This window comes from Mercenaria mercenaria, chromosome 1, assembly GCF_021730395.1.
Source record: "Mercenaria mercenaria strain notata chromosome 1, MADL_Memer_1, whole genome shotgun sequence".
NCBI classification, from domain to species: Eukaryota; Metazoa; Mollusca; class Bivalvia; order Venerida; family Veneridae; genus Mercenaria; species Mercenaria mercenaria.
Window position 1 is genome coordinate 45017303 of NC_069361.1, and position 16769 is coordinate 45034071.

The following is a 16769-nucleotide window of genomic DNA, read 5'->3' on the forward strand; positions in this document are numbered from 1 at the left end:
GCTATGTGGAGTGAAAGTAATTTATCTCCCTCTGTATTTGGGACCTTACCAAAAGCTTCTAGTACTGTGTTGGCCTCAAGGATCTGTTGTTCTACCCAGAATGACGTGTGATTTGTCACGGAACATAGATACTGCAGAATAAACTTTGTATTCTCTGTCTGTAAGTAAACAAAAATACGATAATGTTACAATAGAGGGAATGGGAAAAAAACTAAAATAATAGAGCTTTGATCAATGTTCCTGTAATTGATCAGATGAAATTTAACATTTAATTAACAAATAATCAATTCTGATACAAACTGAACATCAAGGGACTGCACGAGTTCTGAGTCATAGGGGATACATGTTAAAAGTCTAACCACTTAAAACTGCAGCTCTTGATAATCATATCCAGTATTTTCATTTATGATTCTGTCAGTTAGCAGAGTTTTAATTTGTCACATGAGAAACAAACCTTGCCAGCACCACTCTCCCCGCTGATGATACACGACTGATTTGTCTTGCCGTCTGCTCCGTTGTTATTGTCATTAAGTTTCTGGAACGCAGCTTCAGAAATAGCGAATATATGCGGCTCTACAGAACTGAGTTTCTGTCCATTATACTCATCTACATGCTCCTGAAATATACAGAAATGGCAAATATAAGCGAGATTCAATAGAATTCAGTTTCTATCAGTTATTTTCTTGTACATTCCCCTAAAAATATACAGAAATTGTGAATATATGAGGCTCTACAGAATTCAATCTCTGTCTGTCATATTCCTGAAACATATAGAAATAGTGAATATATGACAGTCTGTTGAACTAAGCCTTCCTTATAGCAATGCCCTTAAAATATACAGAAAAAGCAAATATACACAGAATTTGGTTTTGTTTCACCTTCCCCATGAAATATACAGAATATATCAACAATTATTTCGGACTGTATCTCAATGTTTAGTACTAGTTTATAGTAATCTACTCCACTTCAAGGTAAAACCAGTTGCGGAACCAAACAAACAGGTTCAGTTTATGACCCAAGCAAAACTCAAACCTAAGACCACCAGGTTGAATGCATGGTAAACACCTAAACCACAAGACCACACACCACCTCTTGACCACTGGTACTTTCTTTGGTGGGAGAACTTTCTAAATATCATGTTTGTCAAGTTTTCTTTTGTTTCTTGTTAATTTCATATGACAATTAGTTTTCAAACCACAGCTTTTGTTACTTTACAAAAAACTGGACAGCTGTATTAATGTTAATTGATAAATCAGTTTAATTTTTGCTTTCTCATAAAACTCATGTCAGTCATTCAATAAACATGATAAATGTAATAAAAAAATTATGAAAAAAAACATGCATAAATATATTTATTTATTTATTTATTTGGGTTTTAAACTTTTACAGGGCACCAACACAGTATAGGTTACATGGCACCAAACAGGACTACAAATTTTGGTTCCACATCTCATTTACATCGAAATAAAAACATGAGGTATGGAAATGCATAAATATATAACTTTATAAATGCATTTTTATACGACAGCCCTCATATACTGCAAAATCCTTTAGTTTCGTGGAAATGAAATTTCATGGTTTTAGTAAAAATGGAAATTTTGCGGCATTAACATTCATGGATTTCATTTTTTGAAGAGTAGTTGAATGGAAATTTTATTTGTTCTTCAACCCTCATCATACTGGACATGACTGATTCTGCCTTTGCGACCTCCAGTGTAGATCATGCTCTGCTCTGTTCGCCATTCAGTCAGTATCTTTTTGGTAAGCACCCCTTTTAACAGTTAATGGTACTGTCCAAATTGAAAGATGGACAAGTTCAATATAGAAATATAACAGGGTAAGGGTTATTATTCAATTTTGTAGATTGACACAACCAATATGAAATTTACAAAACTTATTCCTTTAAGAATATAATGATTTTAAAGTACATAAAACCAGTATTTTATGTTTTGGATGACTTATTAAATAAATTGTCAACATAATATCTTTTTACTTTATGTGCTCTGTGTTTATATCGATTCAAAGTTTACGACTCGGTGAATATTACCTAACATATTAAGATAGATATAAAATAGATACATTAGTGTACAACGTCATTATAGAACTATTTCTTTTCATGTATATCACCGTAATTTAGTATCGTTGTATAACTGAAGTGCATTTGGCAACTATTAAAATGTCATAAAAATTTATTATTAACAGTCAAAATTTACTGTCAACAAATAAAAGTCCTACCGAAAAAGCTCTGTAACACACTACAAAGTTTGAATGCACTTAAAAAAACTTCCTATTATTTTTTTCTGTTCTATTGGGTCAAAAACAGTTTTACAAGAATTTCAGTAATGATAGTAAGGTAATTTATTGACTGAATTTCCTTATATTTCTTGTTCATTATTTATTAAGGCACAAGCAACCTGCCCATATTGCTGTATAATAAAATTGTGTATGGTTTTATGTCATATCAACAACTACGCTTATATGATTTTGCAGCTTTAATGGTGGAGGACGACCTCAGGTGCCCCTTCAGGTGCAACCTCCAGCTAAGGTAAGCTCTTGATCAATTGATTCCAGAACTATAATTGGACTTCCATAAGCAGCAGTTGAATGGCTTATTTTTGTTTAAGCCAAACCCTGAGGGTGTGTAGGGTTGGGGGTGAGGAGTATGTGGTCTAAGATAGATATGGATTTCCTTAACTGAAGGATCAAACTTTAACTTTAGTGATAGAGTTTTAAGCTCCTTTCAAAAAGGTTCAATTAATATCAAATTATCAAGTTTTAATAGTATTTAACTACATGCTACAGTATATCATGTATATCCTTCAACAACTCCATTTATCAAATCTGAATTTAAAATACTTTTAAATTCATCTAATTTCAGGATAAAAACCACTGTTTTAATAAGGAACAAAAACACAATTGTTTCACTTAGCTTTGATCGGCCATAAAAAGATCAGTAATACTTTCAGATCAATCACCTCATTTTCTAATCTTCAACAATGCAATAATTGAATTAACTGTTGAACACTTTGTGATATAGAGTTTAGATTATTAATTGATTTTCTTCCCCAATAATTTAATTAAGGAAACAAAGGAAATCTATGAAATATCTGATGACAAAAAGTTTGAGATAGTATTTAACCTGTCCAACAGGTGTTCTATGAACCAGATGTCCATTTGTATGGATACTTATAGCCAGTAACAAAGTGAGAATACCGAGCTGCCCACCTCATACAGTCCAAACTAACTTTTAGTAGTTTAAGGCAAAAAAAAAAATTGTGTTTCTGGTGGCATTCATTGTTGAAGATTAGAAAATGAGGCTTTTGATCTGAAAGTATTACTGTTTTAGTACATTCTGTTGGTTTTTAAAACATTTAGCCACTTCAGACTTCAGTTGCCCTTTGGTCAAACTGGCACGCATCGGGTAGAACCACTTTAGCAGCCTTGTTTTCAGTCTAATTCATTTTAATTTGTTCAACTCTCAATCTCCGAGCCAAAAAGTCTCACTTTTCCCAGTGACCTCTAGATTCCTATTGAACTGACCTTACTAGAATCTGACTGAAGCAAATCAAAACATTGTAATTCTTGATAAATTTTTTCTTAATTTCTGTAAATCAGAACCTGAAGATTCTGCCAAGAGTCGAAACAAAATACTGAAATACTCTTTATCACCCATAACCGCTTAAAGGCATCATAAAAAATCAACTTATGGATCTTTAACAGAGATAATACAGCTATCAGATAACAACAAAATGGTCTTTTCAGGGAAAAAAATCTTTTGAGTAAACCGATAATAAAGTCCTTCATTTCGCATTGGTATTCATTCTGTGATGTCAATGACTCTACAGAACTTTTAACCAGAAATGGGAACAAAATGTGTTATGTTCAAAACTTCCTGCTGGCTTTTTAACTTTGACAATGGCTTGTGTATGGTTTCAGGCTAGTTGACTGATAGTTATGTGTTTTTCAGGAGTTTCCCTTTGTTTCAGTGCAAAACCTGAGTTTTCAAAAATCGTGCATTTTATAATGAAAACAATTTTTTCACTGTCTCAGTTATTTTTCCTTTTCTGGTGTAGAGTATGTTGTTTTTGTTTATTTCAGAGAATGAAAACTACAGATGTTAACACCAGGTATATATTGTAAAGCCTTTAACAGTCGACTCTACAGGACATTTTGGTGTTGAACTGTCGAGATATTTCAAGCATTTTTGCAAACCATTTAGTACTGTTAATAACTGAATTGTTATTATAATATTATGTCGTTATTTTTGAGCTGAGCTTTAGTCTCCTGTGCTAGTGATATTGCAACCATTTGTCATAATTGAAAACAAAGATACATACGAGTATCATTATACATGTATAAGGTCCCCCAAGACAGCTCATATTTTCATGAATACCGGTAATATTAACAGAATAATGAAAGTGATGCATTGAGTCAAATATATGAAAACATCAGCTCCAATACGGCTCTGATATTGAGATATGAAATGCTCATTGCTGTTGCATAGTTGAAATAATATTATGTCCTATAGCAGCACGAGTAACTGTTGCTCGGCAATTCTCAATACGGAATATTATACGCTCCTGTTGCATGATTAAAATGTCCCATAGTAGCAGGGGCTATTGTTGCCAGCGTTACTCAATGTCTGAAATGATTTACCATCTAACATCATGATAAGAGAAAATCTGGTCTAGTAATTGCAGACAAAATCAATGGAACATGAATATTGCCCCACAAAAAAACTATAGTTTTTACTAATTGCCAGCGTTTGGGATTCCCACAAATGCATAGTGATTAACGTTTTACTATTCCCGGTAATGTCATAATATAGCCAATTACTTTCTTCTGTGATAAATGAACTAATATCTACATCTATTCTGGCATGCAATTTCTTCTTTTGGAGCCCAAAAAAGCTAAAAAAAAAACAAAACAACCTCCTGTTACATTTAACCCAAAATAAAAAGAATTATTAAAGATCCTTTTATGCTTCTGAGTTTATTAATCAGAACTGAAAGCGGGAAAGATCTGAATTGGCCACCATATTCATGATTTAATCATTTTTATTGCATATATTTTAGAGAATTACTTACATACTAGAGTGAAATAAAGTTGATTAGTGGGAAAAATGATATTTTGGTTAAAATCATTGAAAAACATGAAATAAAAAGAAAATCTTGATAAAGTTAAAAAATTCAACACTCGTGGCTATCTATTTTCTTTCTATTTTTTACACACTTTTTCCCTATGAATTTTTACCTGATCAACTCATCATTTTAGTATAAATAGCAGAAGCTCCTCCCAAATATGTAAATGACCTAGTAATAATATGCATTCTCACCTGATAACCTGCACTGTACAAACTGACACAAAGAGATGACAGTAACGAGCCTATAATTACTTTCGCTACCTATTTATACCTGATTAGTTTCAAGATACCACCAATAATTACCATACTATGTAAGAGATGACACAAAAACAGGCCAAAATCATTACCAAAAACAATCGGATATGACCTGAAGCATTATGTAGATGACATATCATTGCGTAAATAATAATATCACGCATTCAATAATAAACGATTTACCGATACTCAGGTAACTGTCAATTTTTGACTAGCCTTTTAACAATGGTTTGTCAATGTAAACATTAGGAAACAAGGTTACTGGATATTAATAAAGGACTCAGACAAGCAGAAAATGCAGACAATACAATTAAACAAAGTAGAACTTGAATAATTCGGAAGTAAAAAATGAAAAGACCTGACTAGACAAAGAATACTTGGAATAAACAATGACGATTTTTTGGGGGGAGGTCTCTGTCGTACTTCCTATCTTAAACAAGAGGCCCTTAACCAAACAAATAAACAAAACCAAGTGTCCCCTGCATGAGGTGAAGCAAAAACAAATAAAATCAAGCAAAGCTGCTCTATAGCAAAACAAGTGAGACCACAGACGTCTGTAACTGAGCCAAAAAAAAAGTTTCTTCACATTGCCCTGATTTAAGTTTAGAGAAAAATCTGAAAATGTCTGTTTTGCTGTTAGTATGAGCAACAAAGCAGTTTAAAGGTTTATAAAGCTTTTAATTTTATGTTAAAAACAGACAAAACAGCTGTCCAAATACAGAATATGGTAGAAAAGCACACCTTTCAATTGCATGATTAATATCACCTTTAAAGTCATGGCAATAAAGGGAAGTAATAAAATACAATGGATTCAATAGCACTTCTACTTTGTTAATCAAATATTGAAACCTCTGACACATATATGAGAAAACCATTATTGAAAACAGAATTTAACTAGAAACTAATGTTCTTTATATTCATAAAAAAATTTGGCAGCCACATTATTAATAACAAAGCCATTATGGCCCTTTAACCACATTTTGGTCAACAAATTTACAAGCCTAACCATATATATGCATTACAAAAACAACTCTTAGAGTACTTAATGAGAAATGCTGAACTGATGTTTTAGATTAAAAAATATATATGAGCCGTGCCATGAGAAAACCAACATAGTGGGTTTGCGACCAGCATGGATCCAGACCAGCCTGCGCATCCGCGCAGTCTGGTCAGGATCCATGCTGTTCGCTTTCAAACCCTATTGCAATTAGAGAAACCATTAGCGAACAGCATGGATCCTGACCAGACTGCGCGGATGCGCAGGCTGGTCTGGATCCATGCTGGTCGCAAACCCACTATGTTGGTTTTCTCATGGCGCGGCTCATATATTTTTCAAAATATGAACAGCATATGAGTGTTAAGTAAAATTTTCAGCCATACATGAAACTTATTAGTAAATGCCACAGCCAATCTATCACACACGGAAAGAAATGGCTTCCATGTAACAATTTAATTTCAGGCAAAGTAACTAAACACTGCAAAGGCAGGAAATCTGCTTCCATTATATAAACCAGATATACAATTACAGGTCTGTTGCTCTTTGCAGGAACTGGAGTTATTTAAATATTTACAAATCCTAATGTATCAAATGATTCACAATTTTCTTGAATGATGGATTCAATATTACTTTGAAGTTTCGCCATCGCCGCCTTCTATAGGCATCATAATATTCAATAGCTGATTCTGAAGAAACCAATAACGTAAAGTAAATGTATGAATAAGCAATATACGGACATAAAATTACGACTCTGAATCACTGAATCATCGGTATTACAGAATCGTGGCATGGACAAATCGGCATTTATCATTGTTATGACTAATCTGTTTGACAGAAGAACAGCACTGTCATTGCTAGGTCAATGGAGCAACAAATATGTCCAATGATGGTCAGTAACAGAATCAGTTATTCTTAAGTTATGCTTGTTTCACTTTATAACTAATTCTAAACTTACGCTTGTTTCATCAACAAATTAACATTCAATTTTTAATATTGAAATTTTTAAGATATTTCTTAATGAAACTTTGCATGCTTAAAATAACTTTTTTTCCTCTCCTAGAGTAAATTTTGAGGAAAACAGCTAAAATTCACAAAGGTGTTAACGTTTAATGAAAATCTGACATTCTGGATATACACTAACCTTCAGTGTCGAATGTTCTGGGAAAATTATGCTCACAGCAATTAGCCAAAAATTTTGACATAACATTTATACCTTTGACCTTGACAAAAATTGTAGCTTACTGCGTATACACGATGAAAATGGCTCAAGCAGTTCCAAGAACAGTTATCTCGTAATGTCTACATTGAAAAAGTTATTGCCTTATAATATATTACTAAATATATCTCTGTCCAGTAATTAATTAAGGTAACCCGGCAAAAGAAGGATAAATTGTAACTTGTAACATATGAATAACTCATACGGGGGATGATATATTTTTGATACAATAAGTGTTATGCTATTCAAGAGGAGAAATGGACAAAGCCTCCAACAAAATGGATAAAAACCTATTATTCCAATTGACTGAATATCAAATTCACCCATGGGAATAGTATGGTATGCCATTTTCACCCCAACTAGAAAGCTATCCCATACAGCAGCTTATGGCAAAGGTTTTCTGCAGTTCATCATTAAATGGATGTCTGGATAATAAGTCAATTGTGCATAAAAGGATACAGACCTTTTCATCTGAGAAACAGAAGCATGGCATTAGATAGATGGCATTTTGTAATTTTTACTGTCCTTCCATTATTTTACTGATGTCAAAAATGGGTTATTAACATGTCCATATACATCAGATCAGCACAATAACAAAATCACAGTTGCATCTTTCAATGAAATAATAAACATTGAACCATTGGGTGTGGCGGCTCTGTGTGTGTGCAGGGGTGGACGGGAGGGAGTGAACCTGACAAAGTAACTGATTGATGTGACTGTAAACCATCAAACTGAATTTGTTTGTTTTTTGTCTCACATGGTTGTAATACCATTTTGAACTAAACTGTATCTCAGTGATCTTATCCAATGCTTTCCAGATTCCATACAGGTATCAACATTTCTTACACAAGAAAATAGGGACTTCCCACATACTATATATTATTATCATTATGTATTCAGAGCTGCAGGACAAATGACTTCAGCCAAATCAACATGGAGAACACTCTGGGATTGAATTTGAAACTTTTGAACAGTATAGCATTGTGCTTCCTTAGGTCAAAGGTTAAAAAAGCAGACTTTGGAGACCAGTCTAAGAGCTCTAGCACTTGATTGGTTGATTCCTAGCTCAATTTTGAAATTGACCAATGACAAGGCTTCATTCAGAGACTGGTCTCCAAACTCAGTTTTATCACCTTGGAAATTGGGTGGACTGCAAAACTACGAAGTGGATGAGAACAATAGAACAAAGGAATTGTTTCAGTATATTAAATTGTGAAACTGAGAGAGAATAAAAAAAAACCTATGATTAAATTATGCTGTATCATCCAAATTTGTCATTATGTGAATTGAAAATACAACACAATAACATGACTATGTCACACAATATCATGACTACCGTCTAACAAATTTAATCATGAATAAGTATAAATTAATCAACCGTTTTAAAAACTGGAAGTACACGACTCAATAAAATGTACAGAAAACAAACATTAAAGCTTTCATATGAAACAAGGACATTAAGTTTTCCTTGATGAATACCTATTGTCTTACAGTATGACTTAGCATGTACAGTAGCTGATAAATGAAAGTGTTGTCAAATGAACAATGTATTATTACTCATGTCAGAGGATAAACTACATGTTACCTAAATATCGTATTTCTGCACCAAAATGACATTTTTATATATTTTTTCATCTGACAATAAAATCCTTTACATTTTGAAAAATCGTAAAGTGTACCAAAAGACCACCTGAAGTATGACATTGCAGTACTAAAAGATGCACCTGTAATGTCCATTTAACGAAATTACAAGGATCATAAATTACTTTAACATTTAATCATGACTTCTTTTGACTTCTATCACAGTGCATTTCTACATTTGAAACATGACCTTTTTCTATGCTTTTCACCCCCATTAATTAACATTTCAGATTCTGCTGTGAAAGACTGGTGCCACTTTGTCATTACCTGTCAGTAATAAATATTTACTCCATACTAACCTGCTCATAGATGTTGACGCTCTTGTATGGGTTGACAGCCACCAGAATGGACCCTGTAAATGTCTAGAACTCAGTCAAGGAATTTAGCATACAGTCATATGTATCAAATGAAAAACCGTATGTAAAAAATGAAGTTCACATCTGAATGATAGTGCTAGGACTGGTCAGCCTGGTGTCAGTATAATGTGACTGGATGGGGTATCATGCCACGTGTCTACGGTGTGATATTCCAGTGAGGCAGCACTATAAAGTTGGGCATTGTGCTCACTGCTACAAGTAGACACCATCGTTTATATGACTGAAAAATTGTTGAAAAAGATGTTAAACCCGAACACACACACACACTGAACAAAAGTACTAAAGGGAGGTAAAAAATATCATTACTGATTTAGTGATATAAGTAAATTTCTATAACTTTAAGGATGACTACCCGTAATAGGCCTCAATTTCACCAGAAGCGTACATACGACTTGATAATGTAAGCTTTGAAAATATCAAACAATAGAAATAAGGTGCATATTGACAAGTTATATAGTGACAGAAGTTCTCAAAAATTTCCTTTTTGATTACCTCCCATGATAATTTTTTTTTTCATGAGTTATCTCCCCTGAAAACTAGAAAAATATAATTTTCTCCTTTTCCCTAAGGGGAATTTTAGATTTCTTTTTGAAATTTGTATCAGAATCATAAAATGCAGCTTTCTACCACAAAATTTTTCTCGAAACCCAAGCTCAGATTCTCATAATCAAAGAAATTATATATTTCCCATAGGCATCAATGTTAACTTCAATACCGATTATCTCCCCAAAAAATGATAAAATTCAAAAAATCTCTCAGTGAAACGTTTTTAATTTTGAATGTCTTTAAAGTGACCAAAAATTTCATTTAGATATTACCATCCAGTTACAAGATATAAAATATGGCTATTACACCATGTTATCCTTAACACACCATAAGGGGTTGTGGTCAGGTATCAAGGTGGACATAACACAATTCAATCTGTACAGGGGACTATAATAACTGGATTTTGCCCATTTCCACATGTGATTATGTCTCAAATAAATCTTAATAGTAATTAGTAGTTAGAGGAAACAATTTTCAGACACAGAATTTAACAAGAAATTTGTATATTTTATGTTCATAATGGAAAATGTGGCATCCACATTTTAAACAAAGGCATTATGAGCCTTTAATTGTAACTGAATATAGTTATACAAACAGATACATGGCGCTTATGCTTTTTTGAAATGCTCAAAAAGTGTCATAATTTGTTTGGTACTTAAATTCATTTTTTGTCCCATTTTGACTTTTCTGCACTCTTAAGTTCCATGTATACAACAACCCATGTTTTGCACTCATACTCCCCTACTGCACAGCCATGGCATAATATAACAATAATTAAACATATAAAACCAAAAGGAAAGATGGGCGTTGTAAAAGTTAATATTATTAAAGTATGTTATATTGCTATCAGATAGGTTTTCAAAGTTAGTCTTGTCATTCCACTTCAATACAAAACCACAAAAATCACACAGGAATGTACACCTGTATTTTAAATATGCGGAATTATGACCAATTATAAGTCATTTTAATCAATTATTACACATCAAGTGAAATAGGATCATACTATATACCTTTAACAATAAAAATATACACTGTTAGAAGTGGTTTACTATTAACAAAATAAATATATTGTAAGCAATGGTTTAATAAAAACAACTTATTAATCCAGTTGTTCAGGTGTTATATCAAGTTTTTCATAAACAGTTAATGGCTATAGCTCCGTATATTTTGAAAAACAATATTCAAACAACATCAAATTACAGAAAGACTAGTGTTTTTACATGAAAATTATTTACAACATAATATTATATTACATGTATATTACTCTGCAAAACAATTGTCGATTTAGTGATAAATGCATTGAATTCTGGAAAATGACTGCATAAAGGGGCCACACTTTCCAAGAGTTCAACCCCTTTAAAATTCGTCTTTTTCAAAGAATTGTTACGTAATATCTTTGTTTCAATGCATTTGCAATAATGTCACTGAGCAGTAGGTTTAAAGACATTTTCAATGCCTTCTTAAGAAATATAACAATAAGGGTCTGATACCTAAAAATCTTTCTTTTTTTGCTGTTTTGCTGTATGAGGTCAGTGCCTTTAATGCAGTTTTCTGCAATTGTTCATTTAAATTCTATCTCTTTACAAATGGCACTTTTTAAAGGGGGACAACTTTTTGAGAATATTGTAAGTATCCAATCCAACTGGACAATACAGTAAAACATGTATTGGACAGGTAAATTGTTGGTAAAGATATTAGTATCAAGTCATTCTAGTAAGGGGTATTGATGCTAGAGGAAACGGTCCTATTTGGTTAACCTTGTACGGACGGACGGACGAACGGAGAGACAGACAGGACAATCACTATATGCCTCCAGCATCAGTAGATGCCGGGGAAGGGGGGGGGGGGGGGGCATAAAAAGCACGAAACTTCTGTATCTTGTTCTTTATTTATATACACGTACAACAGCTTCGAGCTCAGTCCTCTCAATACAGTTTATGTTAAAATGATGTGAATATGACAAACATGATGTTCATTTCATGAACTTCATGATCTTAAAATTTACATCATACAGACCTTGAAGTTCACATCAGTAATGCTTTTAGGTAAGGTCAGAATTCAAAATTCACATTGAATGTTATTATAGTTCCTTGTCATACTTTCAAGTTATATTCGCTTATCAAGAGGAAGATCCCCTGTGTCTGTATTCGCCATCTGTCTCTTGTCACGCACAATTGAATTTCCTTCCATATTCGTTACATAAGAGTCCTCTTATGTTTCATCAATACAATCTTTCTCCCTATTGATCTCGTATTATGAATATTGCAAGGCCATTAAACAATTTTTAACAAGGAATAATTGCATTGCCTTTATCTTGACCTTAGCAAAATTGGTTGCAAAACTGCATGGATAGAAACAGGATGCAATCGAAGGCTTGTTGGAAAAACACCGAGTTGCACTTTACGTTCAATAAATTACGTCAGTTTTCCATTCCGCTTTTGAGATGTAGCTACAATCTGATTTGTTGTCAAAATTTCATATAGATTTCAATCACATTGTTTCACTAGTAATTACTTTTAATCAGTGTTTCATTTCAATAGAAGCAAAATAAAGGCCATGCAAATTATTTCTTAATTTACACAGAAAATCTAAATATGGCAAAAAACATTTTGCTTTCTTATCCAAACATTTAAATTGAAATAATTGTCTGTAAACCCAAACATAATCTTTAAGTTCTGAAGACATATCTCACGTCAAAATAAGGCCAGACCATTTTGTTTTCAATGTCAGTCTTTCAAAAGAATAATGAAAATGTCTCTGTTTCTATCATAATAAACAACAACAAATTTTTTGCTATTGTATAAGCAAATTAATGTCAACAATTTGTGCAGAAGCTTCAAATGTGTGACAAACAGAATTTTCAAAATGCATTGCAACCATTTTTGAATTCTGAAAAGTGAAGTTTATTTTCTAGAAATAGGCAAATTGCCTGTATTGATCTGTACAAAGGGCTAATGCATTATGCTCTCTGAAACAATAAATCTAGGTTCTCTCGTAAAACATGTTATTTCTTTTAATGGTATATGTAAATACTGGAAACAAGAGACAGAGTTCTGAAACTTCCCAATGCTGAATAATGTTCTTCTGAATATTCAGAAACACTTAGGAATCATTACCATTCATAGGAGAATAATTTCGATAGACTTCATAATTTTTTTAACCACAATATCGCAGAAATTATCTATTTCAAATTGCCGTTATTCATACATGTATATGCAATGCATTAGGGAGGCCACTCCAACCAGGCTTCAAGGTTGTAAAATTGAGTCTGGTGACCACTCAGTCTTAGATAATTGGTCAATTTCCAATTTCGCAGGTCAGTAAATTTGCAAATCGCATCAAAGGTTATAAAACAGAATTCAGAGACCAGTTTCAGGGTGCAACCTTGACACTGATCCATTTAAATTTCTGTTTAGAAACAGCCAATCAAATGCTTGGGATTACAGACTGGTCTCCAAACTCTGAGTGAGTTTTATGACCTTGGCCCCTGATACACCATTAGACAGCAAAGTAACAGTAACCACAGTAACCACCTGTGATCAGGGTTTTATTTTCAACATTTTTTCTTTCAAATTAAATGACAAACAAAATATCATTTACTGATCGAAACATTTTTTCTCTATAAAATTTCAAATAAACAAATTCTTTTCCCCAAAAAGGAACAGTTTTGGCATAAAGCATAGAATTTTAGCAAAGATTTCAGAAGTGTAGGAAAAGTATCTGAATTGCTTCCATTTGGCAGCAGAACCATTACTATATTGATTAGGTTTCATGAAAAGATCATTGTATGAAATGTAAATCGCTGCATCGAATTATGGTCCTCCCAGACTTCCTGGGACATTCTATTGATCTCTGGGAAATAAATGGCACTTCAGTTTCCCCCTTCAAGCAACAAGTACATTCAACAAACTGGATAATTTGAGAAAATCATTTCATTTGTCATTTTTACAGGGGCAATTTGATCAATCTGCAAAGCAAAGTTAATGCATTTTAATACCAGAAGAAATCACAATTTTGTTATTCTTTATATCATTATATTACAAACCATTTAACTACTATATCATGGTTGTTAAGAATTATCAATAATTCTGACTGAAGTGAATTAATTCTAATTTCATACATCGGCAAAGAAGAGCATTAATTGGTGTTGAGGACTAGTAGCCCCAGGTTAACTGGAGGCAATAACCTCAGTAATTGATTTTGATTGGTTTAAGTACATGATGACATGGCTGCAGTCTGAGCTGGGAAGGTCTTAATAACTGGAAAATTGTTTTCACCTACAGCCATCAATTAGTGTGCTTGTTTTATTTCTGGAGTGTCTACATGAGCCATCATTTACCTGGCATTTAGTAAGGTTTGCATTTTCTGAGCAATATGGGTATGGCTTCATTTTCCAAGCAGGGTTGGATGTGAAGAAAGATTGAGATTTACCATATTTAAACCACTCCATAATGCGCTTTCCAGAAATGACCTTGCTCCAAAATTAAACCTGAGTTTCAAGAATAAGGCCTTGCCACTGTTCAACTTACATTTTCTTTTATTTGTCTGTTTTTGTCTGACCTTGCTCCAAAATTAAATCTGAGTTTCAAGAATGAATCCTTGCCACTGTTCAACTTCCATTTTCTTTTATTTGTATGTTTGTTTTTGTTGTTGGTTTAGAATCACACCAACACAACTGAGATCATGTGGTGACTTTTCCAGCTTTTGGTCACCAAACTTGGTATTCTATTTATTTCAGAGCTCAAACCAAACACCAAGTTTATTTTTCTGAACCAAGCACTGGTCAATGAGGTAGTACCTATTAATTTGGAAGAATTCTGATCTTCAAGAAGGTTATTTTCATATTGCATTATATTGAGGATGTTTATAAAAGAACTGATGTAAGAAAACGCTTTTCAGATTATCAGGTTATTCATCAGAACACCAATTTTGCAAAAGAAGTTCTACAACTAACCTAGCTGACATGATTGTACAAATGTAGACAATCATTCTTTTGACCCAACAGTGCATTAATTACATAAAAAACTGGGTCCGCTCATTGATTGGTACTAAACAATGAAGGTTGATTAAACAGAAACCAATAAGTACCTCTTATCGGCTGTCAGGGCACATTATTCAAGTACGTTCATCATATCCCATAGGAATAATAATAGGTTTTCCAGGATATATGAAATATTGTTCTTTATGATTCTTCAGCCTGTAGATCAATCAAGACTTAGTTACCTAATCTACTGTACATTATAACCTAAGGACGGCCAGCACATTTTTATACAATCTCGCCAGGCATATACATGTTTTTGACAAAACAGAAAATGACGTCAGATGACCTTCAGCTTTTCCCGAAAGTAAAGTAAATGAAAGTACACAGGCTAAACTTGAAAACGAAAGTCGCATTAATTTTGCATTGGTCAATAGCCAGGTTCACGCGCAGGGGTCACTCTGTCTAAATGTATGCGCATGGACTTCTTTTTTCTTTTTGCTACTGAGGAGTCAATTTTCAGCACTTTCTAACCATTTGAAAATATCTTGGCTTTAGCACGACATGTCAGCTTTTCATGTATGAAAAAATATTTGCGCTCGGAATAAACACAAATCCCAACTTATAATAAACTGTACTGTGGAACAATATACTTTTGTGGGCATAAAATTTCAATTCTTTTGCAAAAACGGCATTTTGTTGGAATATGAATTCATGATTTCAACTTTTGAAGACAAAATTAATAGAAATTTCGTTTACATGTTTGTTGGGAGTAAATTTAGCGGACTAATGCAATGAAAATTAGTACCCTATGGATATCAATGATTACACAGTATTCGTTAAATTAACATAGAATCTAACACAGCCAATTTTTGCATAAATGTTATACATAATGCCAAAATATTTATAGGCAGGGCCTTTAAGATATGGAATCAGTAGAGAAATGAAGTAAAAATCACTACATAAAAGATAAGTGAAAAAAGAATAATGCTACACAAAGGGTCTTTATTATTTATAAACATTAATATTTCACCCCTTGAAGATAAGGTAAAACTGTGCTATATATATTACATGCCTACATTTTCTTTTCCATGCTCCAATTTAATGATAAGTTTGGGGTTTATGCAAACTCAGAATGTGACACTGTCAGTTTACACACCTTGCTCAGAAAGAACCAACAAGATGCTTAATTCAACCAAATATTTTTAAACTTTTCTCTTACAGACATTTTTAGCATTTCTACAGAAGCTTGGATTTTAGGCCACATCAGTCCCTAGATCTACCAGGGTACCACAGTGGACCTCTACTGCTCTAGTGGCAGAAAAAATGATATTGCAGACTACTCTGGAGACTACTCTGGAGCCCATCATTAACCCTTCACCTCCATAAAGCATTCTGTCATCATTAAAGCATGATCCTAACAGATCATATAAATTTACTGTTTCCCTCCATGAATTTAATGACCTTACAATAAAGATAATCCTGTCAAAATGTATACATGTATTATTAACAGCAAGCTGCTAAGATATATCAGAAAACCCAGAAACAATAAAACCTGGTCATAATGTTCTCACTGAGTCCACAAGCCTAGCTCATTACTTTTAATGAGGATACAT

At 33.2% G+C, this 16769-nt stretch overlaps 1 protein-coding gene across 5 annotated transcripts in view; it reads right to left on the bottom strand.

The window, feature by feature from the left end:
• The window catches only part of LOC123540295 (myosin-VIIa-like), a 203365-nt gene that overhangs the window by 182338 nt on the left and 4258 nt on the right, over positions 1-16769 (bottom strand). For all 5 annotated transcript variants that reach the window (XM_045325202.2, XM_045325211.2, XM_045325189.2 and 2 more), the window contains exons 3-5: positions 9552-9614; positions 455-616; positions 50-158 (exon numbers count right to left, since the gene is read on the bottom strand). In XM_045325202.2, coding sequence (XP_045181137.2) covers positions 50-158; positions 455-616; positions 9552-9614 — 334 coding nt within the window. The remainder of the gene's footprint in view (positions 1-49; positions 159-454; positions 617-9551; positions 9615-16769) is intronic.